The following is an 18,958-nucleotide window of genomic DNA, read 5'->3' on the forward strand; positions in this document are numbered from 1 at the left end:
GCAAAATAAGAAGAAAAAAAGCCATTTGTACACGAACAAAAGATGAGCAACTTAAACACTATAATTTTCTCCATAGTGCTCAAGAGGCTTTAGGGGATCATTTTCATTAGTCGTTACGCTCTTTCGTTGCACCATTTGGACCGTGCTCGAAGGGTTTCACCAATCACTATACATGCAGATAACATACAACTTAAAAATCAAATGGCATGTCTCTCTTTGGTTACAATATTACTAATGCCTACCACCAAGGCCCTTTTCTGGAGAGATTAAAGGCCACTTTAAGGTGTTTAATCTCCTACATAACCTACATTACACATAGTATCTATAACAAAATTTCTTGTACAACTATCAGCTGCAGCTACAACTATAACCTAACTAAATACTTTCCTAAAATCATCAAAATAAGTTCCTTCTGAAAGAAATCAGAAAATGAGGCTTTTGAATCGGTAACTTGCACGCATTGACATGCAGCATTTTGCACCAGATTACTAGCAATGCTTAATGGACCTCAATACTAAAAGACCTACAAACCAGATTTAATTCTCCAAAAAACCAAGCTTCTTGGAAATACTAGGCAGCCCTGATCAATTATATTGGAAAATCTGCAAAGTAAGGATGCTGACGAAAGCAGGAATGATAGCATGGCTTTTCATAAGTTATACACCATAGCGTTTCAAAGCATTGCTTAAGCCTGGCATCACATTATATGCTTGATACGATCTTCTAAGTTCAATAATGGAACCAACCTGGAAAAATAAAACCAAGGGCTGCTCAGTGAAACTGTATTAGACTAAGCAGTTGAACAAAACACTTCATAGTTTATTTTGAAAGAAAGTACATTCCAAATGTACAATACTGTATATACTATTTAGAAATGTGACACTTGAATCAATTATCAAACCAATAATTTTCTGTAGACGAGAAAGAGATTAAAAAAATCATCTTAATAACCAAGAAATGACAAGTATTTTGGGTGATGAAAACAGTAGAAAGGATAAAATACTACAGTACTACCAGTAGGGTACTGGTGAGATGCATGAGAAATGACTCAACATAACCGGTCAATGCTATACTACTGGTGAGATGCATGAGAAATGACTCAACATAACCGGTCAATGCTATACTAGCAAATAGAAAATACTTAGAATGCAACGCAAGCCAGATAAATGCAGCTGGCATGAATTTCTTTCCTGACTGCGTATGACCATTTAAGCTTGAATGCAAAGTAGAAGAATTATACGACAAGAACTGTTCTTGCACTTACAATAATTAGAACTGATGTAAAACCAATGGCAAATCCAGCATTGGTACGCCGTAAATAGTGATCGAGAACACTTGAAGTAGTGGCCAAAACACTTAACAATAGACCCCCTGCAAAATTTTCATGAGGTAGTGGATGACCATCACATAACAGGAAAATATTAAATTTCTAAGTATCAAAAGAAGGATAAAAGTGCAGCTTTCACCCATAACAGACCCCAAAATCGCGTGGAAGCCTGAACCTTTGTGAGGTATTCTATCGTAGCCTTCCCGGGCTTAATATTTGGTATTCTTGCACCCATCTTGTTCAAGTAATCAGCAATTTCCTTTGGCAAGTTAGCCTGTGAAAAATCCACATATTAAACAAGATAGATACAAGTTGTTCTGAATTACTGATATTTTAATATAGTATGGAAATGACTTGATGTCGCATCAAACTAAGAATTCAAAATATTTACAATTACAAAACATGTACTTTTAATCATGTTGAAAATTAACAATCAGAATAGGCAGCTCAGAATTAAAATCATTGCAATAAGTAACGTATTCAGTATCATTTTTCCATATTCAAGTCCATGGTCTCAGTTGAAATATATTTTTAAGGGAAATGCTAACTTGTGCCATTAAGGTACAAGTTAATAAATCAAATATAGAAATAGTTTACTGGAATGCGTGTATTAAATTTAATCTTTAACTTTTTAATAAATTGAATGCACAAAATTTAAGAGAATATTTCTTCTTTTGGGTTTCTTAACATATACCCCAAGGGCACAAGTTAGCATTACCCTATTTTTAATTCAGCCTACAATAGTACTAGAGAAACAAACAACTTCACTACATGCAATGTTTAGTTCAGGTTTACTCAACATTTATACTCTGCAAATCTTGGTTGAACTTTCGCATAATTAAGAATCAAGTATGTCTATGTAACTAGAATTTGAAATAATGTGCTGCATCAGTAACATTTTGGGATACCATGCAAACTTTGTTGAAACACATATTAGTGTCTTCTTCAACGTTTTCATTTCAGACCGGAGCCCTTTTCAGACGAATTTTTACAGCAGCCTTAAGTTTAATCCATCAATTATCAATTTGTGAAACCAATAACTTGTAACGAAATAAAGCTTAAAAAAAAGACTAGAAACTCCTTATATCAAGTACATTGTTCAATCATATAATAGTAGCAACAAGAAACTTACGATATCAAATATATTGAAAAGGAAGACAAAGAAGGCATATATGGAATAGTAGACCCACGGTTCAGCACCAACAGAAGTGTCAGGATTCAACATTTCCTTCACATGCTCCCAAAAAGGTGACCCAAGCAAACTGCCAATTAATAGCAATTTTAGAAATTGCACTTCACAAATGAGTAGTAAAGGAAACTTCATTGTTATTTTTAACAACATGTAACTGGCAACAGGCAAACACATTTGCTAGCAAACAGAGATAGAGTGCTAGCATGCTATGGAACCGACAAAACTTGAATCATGAGGTCAAACCAAGAGTGTCATTTGAAATGCAAAACGGAATGTACATACCCAGCGACGATGCTTGGAAAGGCCAAGAGGTACGAGGTGGTCAAAACAGGCTGCATCCCTGCTGGATTTATATTGAAAGGAATATATGGCTCCACTTCAGTAATAGGTGATTGCTCCCTGTTTCAAATTGAGAGGCATGAAAGTCTTAATTTTTGGCATCAGTACAGTCAAGGACTCAAGATTATCATTTAATTCCTTCAGAAAGACATAAACTGCCTGTCATAATAAATAAGGACAATGGATTCTATTGAATATATGACCCAAGTCAAATAAGCTAATATTCAAGCCACAGAACATGAAAACAGAATCCACAGTTTTTTGAGGTATGTAACAACTTTCCTCATGAACCAACTTGTCAGAAAATGCCAATTAAAACTTTCTATGGGTGAGAGAATGTCATAACTCCAGTAACATCTGCAATTTCAATGAGGATAACAAGGTTCAACTGTCTGGACAACTTCAATGACATTACCTTGCAGCAGAAGCAAGTTTGAAACCATAGTACTGAAGCTTTACTTTCCTGCAACCTTCAGTTACTACAACTGCCCACATAGTGACTATGGTGAAGAGACCCAATACTGCAAGCACATAAGGCCACCAACTAACAGCACTCACTGCAATATCAAGAAATATGAATCAATACAGCCACAAATAACTCAATGATATAAATATAATAACATAGCTCTAGTGTCTTGACCTTATTAAAGTTGTAAAACATCTTTGGTGCGTTGGGGGGGGGGGGGGGGAGTCCTGGCTTCAAACCCGGACGAAGGAGTAGATATTAATCTAACAACTAATTACTAACATTTTTCATTCAAAAAATATATATTCTAGCGTATGGTAGACAGGTCAGAAACAAGACAGAACTAAACGTGTGAGTTCTATTATATGTTTGGTGTATATTGAAAAATAGAATAACACATAACAAAATGTCAGAAAGTGATGCATTTTAGTTCCATTAAAAAGGATGGAACCAAAGAGAACATAACTGAACAGGCCATTTCATTATATTTTGTCCCATCTGGAAGAAAACTATTCAATATACATTCTCCTACATGCCAAACTCAAGATACCAGACATGTTACTACAGTAAGTTCAAATTTAAGCTAGAGGCAACAGAAAGGGAGGATAAAATTTCAAAAGCGATTTTTTGGCATACAGTCATGTACCTGAAAGTTGAGTTACCATTTTGTGTAATGTATCCATATACCCTATCAGTATTCCAACACATATGAAAAGAGATGAACCTTGACCTGAAGAAGGCAAATATCAAATGAATTAATAAATAATAATGATAAAAGCAAACATCCAATGCGTGTCATCGGTGTGTCTTTCAATTGAAATGGCATAATGACGAAGCACTTTGAAAAGGATAGATACAACCATAAATAGAAATTGTAGAATAACATAGGAAAAATCACAAAGGTTATATGATAAAAGCCATTTGTTTATCATTTACGGTTTAAGATTACATGACCCCAAAGTCCTGAATGAAAAGACAGGTCACTGAGGAACTTCTGCATGGTATATATGTATATTTTTAGACATCCAAAATTTATATTCATGCATAATTTTTCCCATCATATGCTCTGGTTATCTTTAAATTTTTTAACTCAAATCAAGTATGATAAAGTCAAAGTTTGTGGTAAGAAAAATACCAAATCCAGATTCTGATATGGTATCACATATCCATGTAATAGTCATTGCACCACAAACCAACAACAAAGTTGTCACCATAACATGTTTGAACCTACAAAAGCAACACATATTTTAACAAGACTTCAGACCAAGAGTTGTTCCACCATATTTATGGTTCAGTAAAAGTATGAAAAACAAGCAAAGAAAATGAGATCCGTATCTTTATAAAGCATATTTAGGATAACAATTTAAAATGTAACAAAGACCGTTGATATGTCACTGCTATGTCGAACAATTGATAAGACTGCCTAAATACATCTGCCGGGATTACGATATATAGAAAACCATCTTTTTAACCTTCCCGGCTTATGCTATCAAATTTTGAGGAAATATCAATAGTTAAATTATTTGTTAGATTATTTAATTTTTGCTTTAAAAATATTGTTTTATGAAGAGTACCTGTAACTAGCAGCATAAATTGAGTATGGAAGTGAGTAGCAAGAAACTATTAGAGCTTCCATAATTGCAAAGCCCAGTGACATCCACCAGCTGAAAGAACAAATGAACAATTCATTAATTGAGGTTCCTTATATCATGAATCACATAAACGGAGTTAAAAAAACAATGTGTAGCTAGATATTAGCTCACTGTTTGATATGGATAGATAGACCCACATATAACTCTTAATCTTCTCATGCCCATCCAAACCTTCTTTCCGTAACTTTACTAGAGAAGGAACAACATGACAGAATACCTGCACATGAATATGATGTGTAGATGCAGGTCATAAAAGGCCAAAACTTTGAAAGAAATTAAGCATGTACAACTAAGATGAACAACACTGGACTCCACATAATAGTAACCTGTTTTATATGAATGCTTAACATTAGCAAAAAGATCGTGAAAGAATTGAAAATGATAATCATATATAACTAAAGGAAGTTAAACATCCTTTGGCCTTGAAAGTAACAAGCAGAAAAACAACTTAGCAACAATTATCTGTCTAACAAACTCAGTGAACGAAAGGGGCATACCTGCATAATAATGGATGCTATTATCTGAGGACTGTTTCCAAGCTGGAAAAGAGACAGCTTCAGCTCAGAGGAGAAGTCACCAAGTTCATCTGTCAGAAGCTACATGAATGACCGTTCACATGTATAAACTCATGAAAATTATTCAAGCGATAAAAAATGGACTTGCAAAAACAGCACTTTTACACCAGGAGACTGTTTGGAAAAACTTATAAAAACAGTTTACGAGATTGTTCATAAGCTATTTTCAGCTTATTCCATAAAGTCTCCAAGATAACCTATGAAAAAAGCTTATAGCTTAATGAAAACAATCTAACTTTATTTTATATTTTGCTATAGAAATAGTTTATACACAAGCACTTATCATGATAAAGCACTTATGCTATAATATAGGCTGGAAATAAGTTATTTATCCAAACAGGGCCCAGTTCAAATAGAAGCCCTGTCAAATAGAAGCACCCTCTCTATTATTGCTGAAAATTCTAATGGGTTTTGATAATTTATGTAGATTTCATTCCCCATATAATGGGGCTCGAGTATGCAACATTGATACCTCATATTAAATGGAGAAATGATATTTGTACAACTATTTTGTGACAACTCATTCTCTCATACTCACATTGTGTTCTTATTTTCCCTCTCTATTGTTTTTGTTTTCGTGTCAATACCTACATTTCTTTGTATATCTTTGGTTGTCCTGTAAGTTTTCTAAAAAATGGTTGTTTGAATAACATACCTCTATTAAACGTGTCTCTAGTGTGTCTGACACCAACACGTATGGTTACATTCAAACACTCCCATTTTTTCAAACTATCAGCGGTGTCAACATGTCAGTGTCGTGTGTGATGTCTATGTCAGTGCTTCATAAGCAATGGGCGCCCATATGAATCAATATTAAAAAAAGAGTCACAAACTATACCTTGAGCTTACAACTAATTTCCATAACCACTAGCAAACATTTCTCCTACTAATCATTCAATCATGGCCCTTTTGGATTTTGCAATGAAAACTAAAAAGAAAAAAGAAAAAAAAGGAATTAAAGTGTGTAACTTACCAACAGAAGAACCAGAAACAAAGCTCATATAATCTTTAGGTATCAACCTTCTATCAAATCCAGGAAGAGGAATAAAATAACCAACACGACTAATCACAATTAACACAGCAGTAACAAACAATCTCCTCCTAATCTCACTTTTAAAAAATGTTTCAGCAGCACCATTAATAACAGAACCAAAACGCACGAAATTCAGAAACCTATTCTTGAACATTCTAGGTTTCAACTCTACGGTTCCCGGAGAAGCAACAATTGCTTCGCCATCGCTACCATGAGTTTCCGGAAAAACTTCTTGACTCAAGAGCGGAGTCTTAATGTGCGGCGTATGATTGGTTCGGAGTCGGTCGGAGAAGTTAACGGAAATTCTGCGGTGAAGCGAAGGTGAATTTCTTGTGAAAATGGAAATTCTAGTTTTGTGGAGAATCGTGTTGGGTTTGGGTTGGAAATTGTGGGGATGGAAGTGATAGAAGGAGGATAATCGCGTTGCAGTTGCTTCCATGGCTGGACTTCGCAGCAGTGATAGACCAAAACGTGACTCTTGTTTTTTTTTTTTTTTCTTTCTCTTTTTTTGAAACCAACGTCACCGTATCTAATGTATGAAGTCGATAACTCACTCTGAAAATGAATCTGAGTTTAAAAGCGAGTGTTAGAGAGGGTTAAAAAGCCGAGGTTCATGACATTTTCTCTGTTTGTTGATGTCTGAACTGAATTTACCCCCAAATTCACATGACTAAGATATTTCTTTTTTGTTTACAAGAAGAGTAGGATATTTGCACAGTTATTTTTTAACAATTTTTTAAGAATTAAATATGTTTTTGCTACCTATAAATACGTTAATTTTTTTTGTTCCCTAGAGCTTAACTCAGTTGCTAAGGACAATGCAATATATATGTAAGGATTGGGGTTCGAACCCTAGACACCACAAAAAAAAACGTTAATTTTTCGTTTTAGTATTTTTGAAAATTTCTTCAACCTTTAACCCTAAAAGTTTTCTATCTTCACTTTTGGCTCCTTATTTAAAGTAAACTCATATGTGGAATTCATATTTTTGAATAAAAATTTGTAGGGTAGTTTATAACCAAAAAATTTTAGAATTTTTTAACTTAACATGAATTAAATATAAATTATCATATTTTTGACGGTTAAAAATTCATATTTAAATTATGTTTTGTTAGAAAATTCTATTTTATTTTTGGAAAGATTTTTACAATTTTCTACACATTTTTGCAAAATTTCATTAAAAAAATACAAAAAATAATTTAAAAATAGGGACCAAAAGTAGTGTTGAAATTTTTACGGGGAATAAAAGTTGATTGAAAATTTTAAAGTAACTAAAACGAAAAGTTGATATATTTATAGAAACAAAAAACATATTTAACCTTTTTTTTAAACTACTTTTTTGAACAATATAAAGACCCTGTTTGGATTCAGCTTATTTTGATCTTATGAAAAAGAGCTTATGCAAATAAATAAGTTTTTATGTTAATTCATAAGATCTTACTTACGAAAAATCTATATTCATAAGTTGTTTTTTCATAAACTACCTTAACAAGTTTATAAATAATACATTAATGCTTATTTATTTACATAAGCTATTTTGCATAATCTCTAAAATAAGCCAATCGAAACAGCATAATAAGAATATGAGAAAATTGTACCACTGTTGTCCTAAATATTTGATATCTCGGAGTCCAACATCTCTCTTGACTTGCTTTGTTATTGGTGATAACATGAGCGTATATTTTTTTAGGACAATACTTCGATACTTTGTTTTAGACGTAGTTTGTCACGTTTGTGACATGATTTGTTTTAAACGACATCGTATATGCATATGAAATCTAGATCTTCGAGTGAAAACACAGTTTGTTACAACTTAATAAAATCAATTTTTTACTTTCTTTAGCATTTAACACAATAAAAATATCAAGAAAAATGAGGTAATAGTCATTTTGATTCCTGAATGTGTAACGAGTAGTCAAAGATACTTCTTCAATGTATCAAAATTCTAAAATAGTCATTGACTGTGCACTCTATTAGTCAAAATAGTCTCTAAAGCTAAAATAATCTATCAATACTCACAATAACTATTTTCATATATAGGCTGAATTGACAGTAAGTACTTGTAAAAATTGATATGACAATAAGTAATTATATTTAAGGACTCATGTAACAATATTAACTAAACATTTCAATGTTAGGGACTATTTAAACTAACAAACTATTTTGAAATTTGTGATAAATTATTGATGCAACCATTTTACCGACCAAAATGACTATTAGCCAATAAAAATACACCATAAAATAGAATCCAAAAAACTAAAAATACAGAAGGTAAAAAAAAAAAGTTTAATAAATCATGGAGGGAGAGGTTAACGCGTAGTTAATGCTTAGTTAGTTAATTAAATTCTATATATGAACACTATTTTGAATATTTCACATTTTCTGTTTTTCTTCCGCTATCTCGCATCACAGCATCAATGGCAAAGACCGATCGAAATGCAGTTCGAGTCGTCGTCGCCGGTGACCGCGGCACCGGAAAATCAAGCCTCATCGCTGCCATCGCGTCGGAGTCATTCCCCGATACGGTTCTTCCCGTTCTTCCGCCTACTCTCTTGCCCGCTGATTATTTCCCCGATTATGTTCCCATTACCGTAATCGACACATCCTCTAGGTAAATTACGCTATTAATTGCATATATATTTCGAATGAATCACTTTCCATTTTTATCAATTAACTGATCAATTAAAGTCAACCTCTGCATTTAAATCATTAATTTAAGTTTGATTCAATATTTATTTTACCTAAAATGTGTGTTGTATTGCATTTTCTTCACTGAATTTTGTTTGCCACGTGTCTACTTTATGTTTGTCGATGACTCGATTTGAAATGATTGATTGGTGAATGAAATTGTGTTGTTGATTTTTCTAGTTTGGAGAAACAAAACAAGCGCAATGAAGAATTGAAAGGTGCTGATGTCGTAGTTTTAACATATGCTTGCAATAATTCTCAGTCCTCTTCGCGATTGAGTTCTTACTGGTTTCGCGAACTACAGAAGTTGGAGGTTCGTGTGTTTTTATGCATTTTGCTTGCTTTCTTGATAGGAAAATGTTAGAATGCTCTTTCTTATATACTTTCTATTATTAGGCGAATGCTAAGCATTTTGTGCTAAATGTTTGGTATCATGGTGAGTTTGCCAGAATCAGAGTGAGTCGTCGTGATTTTGGCAAATCTTTCGTGATAACAAACATGCTCTTTCTCTCATAGGGACTAAGTCTAGTATGGAGAGTATTTTTGTATAAAATACATAATACCAATCTTACATAATTTTGGAATTTGAGTGTGAGCAGTTAGTTTTACATTGGCTAGGAATGAGCTAACTGAAGAATATATAATCGATATGTACCCATATAACTAATGCTTTAGGGTTTTGGGTGAGATATTGTGTCTTGCTCTTTTAGTGGTTCTGGTTATTCGTCTGTTGTTGTTCGTGATGTTCATGACCCAACTCAAATCGGTGCGAGTACAAGATCTTTACTAGTTTTTTCTAACCATGATTGTCATCAGACATTTACTCCCACTGTTATGCTGCCTAGTGTACACCTTCCAGATTTGTGGCCTGGCTGGTTTATAGACCAATAGATCAATCTATCTGATCCCATCACATGCTCTCTCTTTAGTAAAATCTACATGAAACTTAACTAATAATAAACAAATTGAAAAGTGTGTAATGCTATTTGCTATCACTCTTCTTTTTGAGGAGTCATGGAAGTATATTATCTATTTTGTGATACAGGTAACGGTACCTGTAATTGTGGTTGGTTGCAAGCTAGATCTGCGAGATGAAAGCCAACAAGTGAGCTTAGAACGTCTCATGGCACAGCTCCTACAAGAGTTCAAGAATGTTGCCACCTGCATTGAATGCTCTGCAGCGACACTATACCAGGTATATTGCGTTGCGTTCCTGTATTATCTTTTCACGAGGTATTGCTAGCTTATTTACATAGAGTATATTATGTTTTGTGCATACAAGATGAAATTCTATAAGTTTATCTTTCTTTTTTTCTTGATTAAAACTCAATGAATCCTATAAAGATTTCTATGACATTCATTACATCAATATCTTACAAGTTAATGAAGTTTCCAACGTGTTTCCCTATTCTAAAATACAATCCCGTGCTTTATTGAAGGCCAAATGACCTTTAATCATCAAATACAAAACTGAAAAGATACAAAAACAGCTAAATAGTTTCCCATTTATTCTTTACAAGTAAAGTGTGAAGTAAAAAATTTGTGCATCTCTGCAATATTGCAATTGTTTTGAGTTGTGCAAATAAGCAAAGACATCATCTTCATAATGTTATTTCTGTATTTGACTTCAATTTGGAAATAATTGCTTGAAATGTAATGTTAATCTTACTTTTTTAGGTCCCAGAAGTTTTTTATTTTGCTCAAAAAGCTGTACTACATCCAGTAGAGCCATTGTTTGATCATGAAAGTCAAGCTTTAACAGATAAATGTGTTAGGGCGTTGAGAAGAATATTTGTTCTTTGTGACCGTGACATGGATGATGCCCTCAATGATGCAGAACTAAGTGATTTTCAGGTTTTTAATAGATTTGGAATTTTATTTTTTTTATTTCCGTTTTATTTAATGTACTCCGAGAATGCAGTGTTTTCATTTGTGTCCCCTTTATTCAAAACTTTCAATACATCTACAGGTTAAATGTTTCAATGCACCATTGGAGTTACCTCAAATAGCAGATGTCAAAACAGTTGTACAGCAGGATGTACCGGAAGGAATCAACTCACATGGTCTTACTTTTCCAGGATTTTTGTATATACATAACATGTTCTTAAGAAAAGGGAATCCGGAGACATTTTGGGCTGTGTTAAGATACTTTGGATATGATAATGATTTAAAACTCAAGGATGATTTCCTTCCTGTTCCATCTAAGACAGCTCCTGATCAGGTTATACTTACTTATTCTATTATTATGTAAATTTCACCATTGTCTTCCTATCCGGTTTGAGTGGAAGAGGTTGGAGTAGTGATACTATCATTTAACTAAACAATTTTCAATATTGGTATCAACAGTAACAGAAAATGCAAATTGTTGTTAAATTAGAAGGACTAAAAGTTTATCTGCTGGTTATGCATGTTTATTGTAATAATTCCATTCACCAGTAGGTTTTCGCATGGTTGATGATCGCTTAAAACCAAGTGTACTCAGGGTTTTGCAAATATTAGCTGTAAACATAATTTCTTGGGTCTAGGATTGATGATTTGGAAAAATCAAGTGTAGAGTTTCTATTCGTTTCAGAAAATGATTCTTACATGTTTCGTGGTTATTCCATTGATATTTCCTTATCTGTTTCCATTTATTGTACAAATATGGCAGTTTGGATTTCGACCAGTGTATTATTGATCTTGACATATTATACAGTTATTCATGTTGTTAATTATTACTGGGATAGAGAGACGACAAATGCAGAGATTTGGTGTCACTGATTTTATGATGCAATCTTGTTAAGTCAAATAATGGTTTTAAAAGAAGCACAAGACACACTATCCACTTTTTACCTAATAGTATTTTCCAGCATTTTTGGTCATTAAGTCATTATTAATGTAGTTATTTTACACTCTATTCAACTTTCATTGATAATCTTACAGAGTGTGGAGCTGACAGGTGAAGCTGTAGAGTTTCTAAATGGCATCTTTAGACTATTGGATACCGATAAAGTATGTACTAATGATTTTTATTATCACTTCCATAGCCATACTATGTACTTTAACCTTATCTCCTTCCACGTTATTTTTTAGATGATATTCAACGTGCTTTTATCTGATTTGTTGCTTTGAACATTGATATTCTATAGGACCGAGCCCTAAAACCCGCCGAAGTGGACAAGCTATTTTGTACTGCTCCAGAAAGGTGTGTGAACTTGTAAACTCCCCCCCACCCCAAATAAAATTTAAATCTTTCTATGCATATAACAGAAAGAAAACTTGCCTTTTGATTGTTTTGGAAACAGCATCTTTGCTTGCACCGGTAAGGCTGCGTATATCTACCCTCCCCGGACCCCGCTTGGATGCATTGGGATGCCCTTGAAAATGATCAGGGATAGTATTTTCTTAAAAACAAATTGTAGCTATTGTTGGACCGTTATACTCCCAGACTTATCTATTAAGAAGCTTCAATATCTTATTAAGACAGTTTGGTTCTAAAAACAATTTATTGGAGTCATCACTAGAAATTTGGAATACGTGGGTTTGTGTCAGGATGCATCTTCTAGGAGGAAGTTGTTAGTCAATTAGCCCATTGGCTTGATAAGATAAGATTTGTTAGTTACGTATTTAAATTTGTTGTAAGAGATGGGGATAACCTTAAAGGGAAAGCACTCGCGAAATTCTTGATTTATACTGATTTCTCAATTGCTAAAGAACGCTTGGCGGCAAGAATTGGTGCAGGGCAAGTGGTGGCACCCACTTCTTTACAAAAGGTTAGGTATGAGGGGCGGTGAGAAACGTGGATAGGGAAGCGGTGGGTATGCTGCCTCAACAACCTTGAGTACGACGAGACGACGAGTAACGTGTTGGATCAGGGCTTATTCAAGGCTTCGGACACTAGGAAGTTGCCTTCTTGTGAGTTTCTTTAGAAGGAGGAAGGGAGATTCTTCAAGTGCGGGTGACTGTTTAGTCCTGAGCAGTGAGCATATATGATGTCCAAAGGTGCAGGTCCTGATCCTTGCTTAGGATCAACAATCCAGAGAGGCTGCTTATCTGGAAGGGAAATTTGCATGCTAGGGAAATGATCAGTTGGAAGTCTGGCAAAGTGGGAATCCTCAGTTTTCGCATTGAGGGCAAGGTGGAATTTAAAGGGGAATGTATTGTTAGGATGTATCTTCTAGGTTGAAATAAGGACATCTTTAGTCTATTAGTCTTTTAGTTAAATTAGTTGGTTTGGTAGTTGAATTTTTCGTAAAATATAGAGGTATTTTTTCTATATAGGGATAAGACACTTGTAGAATTCTTGATGGAAACTGGTCTCTTAGTTGTAAGGGTTACCGCCCTGGCAAGGTTATGAGAAACCTTGTGAGTCAGAATAATAACATTGCATATTCTTTCTTCCTGCTTTCTTGCCGTGCCCATTCTCTGTAATTATTTCTTTCCTCTACATTCCCCTAGGTTCCCATCTCAGGAATCTAACAGTTCGAAAGAATGTTTTTCACTTCTTTTCTTGACAAGTCTCTTGTTTCTGTAGAATTAAAACAGAATTTCATTCAACATATCATCGGCAAGCATCATATTATCCTACTGCATTATGTGAGCTCACAAAACAATATACGTTCAAAACCTTGATACAAAATTTTACTGATAAAACTAAAACTGATGATAAATTCCACCAAGAACAATGGAGCTTAGCTCCTTATGTAAGAGATGTTCTCTAGAACAGAACCCAAGAAACATGACAAAGCATCCTATTTCCCAGAACATAAAGATAAGGAATTAACACCGGATACAGTGCCATTCCTTTCCCCAATCAATGGCATTGTATTCTTGCCTTACTTCTTTGATAATCCCCTCTCCCATATCTTTCCTCTCTGTTAGAATATGGAAACTAATACACAACAGGTTTTTTCTACTCCCATCTTTCTGTTTCATTCCTCTTCTATAAAGTGGGCCAATGATCTATCATGTTGAAGTTACAGGTTTCAGATAAAACAAGGAGAAAAATAATAAGAGCTTCTAATCATAAATAAATTGGAAAATAAGGAACCAAATCACATTAAAATCTAATCCTAAGAAATAAACTGAGATACTCTACTGCTATATCAAAATATTATAAGATGTTTTCTTATATTCTAACACGCTCCTCAAGCTAAAGCTTACTAAGCTATAACCTTGTTACAAATATACTCTTTAAAATAGAAACGTAACACCTCACATAATAACTTGATTGTAGCTTGATAGCAACTTGATAGAAATCTACATATAGAGATACAAGGCTCTATTCATAAATAAATAGATAAGTGAGGAAACAAATCATTGTAATATCTAAGTAATATAAAAACTAATCCTAAGAGATCTATAAAAGGGCAACCCGGTGCACTGAAGCTCCCGCATACGCAGGGTCCGGGAAGGGGTCCCACCATTTGGTGTATTGTACGCAGCCTTACCCTGTTTTTACACAAGAGGCTGTTTCCAGGACTTGAACCCGTGACCTTACAGTCACATGACAACAACTTTACCAGTTGCGCCAAGGTTACCCCTCAATCCTAAGAGATCTATGATACTCAAAAACTGTAAATTATTCCTAGGAAATAAACTAAGATGCTCTAATATAATATCAAAGCCATTATAAGATATTTTCTTATATTCTAATATATCAACCCTATGAGGCCCATTTTTCGTTTCTTTCCTCTATTTTTATGCATGTAGATCAATGGCCCACCACAGGTTACCTTCAGAAGCATTAAAATTTTAGACATTTTCAAGTGAAGCCTATCCACTTGCAGTTTGATCTTAACTTTATAGTGATTCAAATGTGATATTTTATTTGCAAATTATTCACTTTGTTTCCTTCTTTTTCAATTGTGATAATACTGAAATGATTTACAGCTATATGTTAGTTTCTCCACTTGATTCTTATGTTCAGTAGTTCGTTTTGAATTGCAGTCCATGGAATGATGCTCCATATAACGACGTTACTGAGAGAACTGATACGGGTTACATGTCTCTTAACGGATTCCTATCCCAGGTGGGGATAACATGTACTGTTTTTTAGTCTTCACCATGAGATAGTTATTGATATATTTCCTACATTTTATGATGCAGTGGGCCCTTATGACATTACTTGATCCACCATGTAGCCTGGCAAATTTGATTTACATCGGATATAGCGGTAATCCTGCTGCAGCACTCCGTGTTACTCGTAGGAGATCAGTTGATCGCAAGAAACAAACGACAGAAAGGAATGTGTTCCAATGCTACGTTTTTGGTTCTAAAAATGCCGGGAAATCTGCTCTGTTGGATGCATTATTGGGAAGGTGTGCTTCTAAACCAATTACCATAGTCAGCGCATCTTTTGAATTTATGTTGATCCATGAGCAAGTAAAATTTATCCACTCTTAATGTTTATGTTCATTTTTCTTCAAAGTAACACTTACATCACCGATCTTGTAGGCCTTTCTCAAATAATTATACTCCAACAACAGTTGAGAAGTTTGCTGCAAATGCCATTGAATTAATAGGGGTGAGTATCAAGGTGGGAGAAGATTATTATTACTTATATCAATTTTAAAAGTATGCTTTATTTCTTTTATGCTCTGCAGTGATGCAACATACTCTGTAACTAGTAAATGTAGGAGTCACATTGATGTTGTGGGGGAAGTTAAGTGAGTATAATGTGCAGTTTTTATATACTTTTGATCTTGTTGTTCACTACTATATAGGGAACTAGGAAAACTCTTGTATTACGGGAGATACCTGAGAGTGAAGTATCAAAATTTCTGTCAAATCAGGATTATTTGGCTGCGTGTGATGTAGCTGTTTTTGTGTATGACAGGTATGGTGCAAATGAATTTGTGTGTTCGTGCTTTGTTACATTTAAATTTTAATCTGTAGGAGTGATTGTTTTGCATTCTTGTTTTACCTTCACCAGCATTTTATGTATGGATGTGTTAGTAGGCCTCCTATTAAGCACATTTATGTAAGGCACAGACCCAACAGTCCTTGCCTAATTTAATATAATACATGTAGAATAAGTAGAAGTGGGAAGAGAATGTTGGGGATTCGGTTATTTACCTGGCAGATGGTTGGCTGGGAGAGGGACACAGGATCTGTAATCCTATAAGCTGTGGAATATAGTAACTGCCGGAATAGAAGTTATAACTTCCCCATATATGCGTGTATGTAAATTAATTCCCCAATGCTTTGTTGGGAGTTATGGGGGAAACACTTTGGTGGTGGGGGGGGGGGCTAATTGAGGGGAACCCATCACCTTATTTGGGAGTGTTTTTATAGGGGAGGAGAAGAGAATACTTGTATAATATTTTCTTTGTTTTGAGAGTATTATGAAGTGAGGGAAAGGATTTGGAAGTTTATTCAAAACCCTCCAAAGTCTTTAATGGTGTATTTCCCCATAAACTAGTTAGTTATCAATGTAAATGTTATTTTATGAATTAAAATTTAAAACCTATACTAAATCCCCACCGCTGTCACTACCTAGCAACATCAACACCATTGCTGCCACCATGGACTCTCCCATTGTCGTCGTCTAACACCCTCCACAATCACATCAACTGCAACTCGGCACCATTCTCCTCACCGGCCCAGAATTGTCTGGCATTGTCGTCCAATATTTTACCATAAAACAAATTATCGAACACTTTTTTTTTTGTTTTAATTTATCAGTATAAACTGTTTCCAAATTAATATACCTCACTGGCCCAGAAATGTCCCACATTACACCATAAAACAAATTACTGGACACATTTTTTGTTTGTTTTAAATCATTATAAAAAAAATTCAAATTAATGATAACAATTGGTTTTTTTTTTTTTTTTTTTTTTTTGTAAGGAAAGGCAGTTTTGAAAATTGTTTTATAGAATAGTTTATTTGGGGGAAAAACTTAATGAAATGTACCCTTAATCTTTGACATATTCGTCTTGATTGTATTGGAAATCGACATGAAGTTTGATACGGCTTGCATTTTCATGGTTCTCGACCTCCTAGAGAAATGATCATATCAAGTTAGAGGAATGATTTGTTGTATGTGGAGTTAATAATAGCCAATAAATTATAACAAATTATGAGATCAAAATTTTCACTAAAATCTGATATATATATATATATATATATATATATATATATATATATATATATATATATATATATATATATATATATATATATATATATATATATATATATATATATATATATATATATATGATCTGTTTCATGCCAACAACATTGGCAGTATTCCTGCTTGTAAAGAAGGAACGAAAACTCGATGCATCGTCATCTGCACTTGTTCTAGGGAAGGCTATCCTCTCATTCAAATTCATGTTATTTAAAATTATAAAAAGCGATTCTCATGTACTTGTATGAGTAATGCTGTACCAGATTTTGAGAGGGATCTTTATCATGCCTATTCTATTGTTCCAGTATCTTCTTAGTTTTTGCTCTTTTGTGCTTGTTTTCCAGCTCAGATGAATATTCGTGGAAGAAATCCAGAGATTTGCTTGAGAAGGTTGCTGGGCAAGGTGATCTAACTGGTTATAGAGTTCCTTGCCTCCTTATTGCTGCTAAGGATGATCTAACTCCATATCCAAGGGCAGTGCAAGATTCAGTGAAGGTATTGCATTTCCAGCCACGTGTTATCATATAATTGATTAAGTTATGCACAATTTCATAGCTCAATCTGACAGTTCAGAATGTTATCATCTATTTATTTTTTGCATAGGTTACTCAGGAGTTGGGAATAGAGGCACCTATTCACGTAAGCATGAAATTAGGTGATTCAAGTAATGTGTATAATAAAATTGTTAGTGCTGCAGAACACCCTCATTTGAGCATTCCAGAAACTGAGATTGGGAAGAAAAGAAAGCATTACAATCGGCTTGTTCAGAACTCTCTTATTTTTGCTTCAGGTGTTTCTTTTAACTTTTCCTACCAGGACATGATGCATACATACATCACAAATTTGCAAAATACCCATTTTTCTGTTGTTCAAGTGTTGATTGTTAATTGGCAAAAAAAAATTGATTGCTAAAATAGTTTTCTATGTTGAATTTACAGTTGGGACAGCTATGGCAGTTGTTGGCTTGGCAGCCTGCCGTGCATATGCGGTGAAGAAGAATTCTTCTGCTTAGTCATCAAACAAGTTAATTTATGGTAATAGTTCCGACATAATTGTTGAATTCGTGCTCATTATTGTATACATAACATTTTTGGAAAACCTTATGTTAGAATGTGTTATGCATAGGAATTACTAATTTCATTTATTCTTTGTTAGGTTAAGGCTTGTTATATAGTTTCATCAATAGGATTGTTTGGTTTCAGTCTGTTTTTCATTGTGGACCTTTTAGGGGCAATCACATTTATTTTATGAAATTACATTTATCGCTCTTATTTAAATTCTTTAGTCGAGTGCAAATGAAATTGAAAGCTGGTTGGATATAATTTTAGTCTTAATTGTTTAAGTTGACATTTTGAATTTTATATCACTGGAGTGATTTGAACTATTTTAAGTGGAAGAACAATAACCACTGCTATAAAAATAGGGAATGATTTTGGTTTATCAATAATAATTGCAATGAAGAGTAATAATGATAATAGGATTCTTACTTGTCTCCCTAGAGTGAATGTTTGTTTTCTCTCCCTCCTTCAGACCCCTTTTCCCGTTCTCTCTCTCTCTCTCTCTCTCTCTC

General features: G+C 34.1%; 2 protein-coding genes across 4 annotated transcripts; one reads left to right on the forward strand and one right to left on the reverse strand.

Annotated features, from left to right (window-relative positions):
* Window positions 1–143: 143 nt before the first annotated feature.
* SCY2 (SecY protein transport family protein) lies at window positions 144–7,153 on the reverse strand. Of its 2 annotated transcripts, XM_085730359.1 has the most exons (12): window positions 6,525–7,153; window positions 5,474–5,562; window positions 5,114–5,193; window positions 4,899–4,988; window positions 4,460–4,551; window positions 3,971–4,054; window positions 3,274–3,415; window positions 2,802–2,918; window positions 2,460–2,589; window positions 1,478–1,601; window positions 1,265–1,371; window positions 144–746 (listed from the first exon to the last, which is right to left on the reverse strand). In XM_085730359.1, exons 1-12 carry the CDS (start codon window positions 7,021–7,023, stop codon window positions 657–659), a joined length of 1,644 nt encoding a protein of 547 aa, XP_085586485.1. In that variant the 5' UTR covers window positions 7,024–7,153; the 3' UTR covers window positions 144–656. The 2 variants fall into 2 exon arrangements, with proteins under 2 accessions (XP_085586485.1, XP_085586486.1); XM_085730360.1 differs by lacking the exon at window positions 3,971–4,054 and having other exon boundaries at window positions 3,274–3,379.
* A 1,801-nt stretch (window positions 7,154–8,954) lies between these two features.
* Window positions 8,955–18,665, forward strand: LOC146910056 (mitochondrial Rho GTPase 2-like). 2 transcript variants are annotated; one of them, XM_085730356.1, is made up of 14 exons: window positions 8,955–9,195; window positions 9,453–9,585; window positions 10,318–10,467; window positions 10,950–11,126; window positions 11,242–11,493; window positions 12,195–12,263; window positions 12,401–12,456; window positions 15,201–15,282; window positions 15,360–15,571; window positions 15,708–15,789; window positions 15,977–16,089; window positions 17,733–17,883; window positions 17,992–18,178; window positions 18,327–18,665. In XM_085730356.1, exons 1-14 carry the CDS (start codon window positions 9,002–9,004, stop codon window positions 18,398–18,400), a joined length of 1,932 nt encoding a protein of 643 aa, XP_085586482.1. In that variant the 5' UTR covers window positions 8,955–9,001; the 3' UTR covers window positions 18,401–18,665. The 2 variants fall into 2 exon arrangements, with proteins under 2 accessions (XP_085586482.1, XP_085586484.1); XM_085730358.1 differs by having other exon boundaries at window positions 15,708–15,777.
* Window positions 18,666–18,958: the final 293 nt, after the last annotated feature.

This window comes from Medicago sativa, chromosome 7 (genome assembly GCF_051527215.1).
Source record: "Medicago sativa cultivar Bolivia chromosome 7, Bolivia_mono, whole genome shotgun sequence".
NCBI lineage: Eukaryota > Viridiplantae > Streptophyta > Magnoliopsida > Fabales > Fabaceae > Medicago > Medicago sativa.

Excerpts from the sequence above, each read along its gene's own strand:
- SCY2 (XM_085730359.1), bottom strand. The coding sequence starts at position 7,023 with ATGGAAGCAACTGCAACGCGATTATCCTCCTTCTATCACTTCCATCCC. Across the intron at positions 4,989-5,113 it reads GAGAAGATTAAGAGTTATAT|CTGGTGGATGTCACTGGGCT; the intron begins GTGGGTCTATCT and ends TTGTTCTTTCAG. Across the intron at positions 1,372-1,477 it reads GGCTTCCACGCGATTTTGGG|GGGGTCTATTGTTAAGTGTT; the intron begins GTCTGTTATGGG and ends AAAATTTTGCAG.
- LOC146910056 (XM_085730356.1), top strand. The coding sequence starts at position 9,002 with ATGGCAAAGACCGATCGAAATGCAGTTCGAGTCGTCGTCGCCGGTGAC. Across the intron at positions 9,586-10,317 it reads GCGAACTACAGAAGTTGGAG|GTAACGGTACCTGTAATTGT; the intron begins GTTCGTGTGTTT and ends TTTGTGATACAG. Across the intron at positions 12,457-15,200 it reads TTTTGTACTGCTCCAGAAAG|TCCATGGAATGATGCTCCAT; the intron begins GTGTGTGAACTT and ends TTTGAATTGCAG.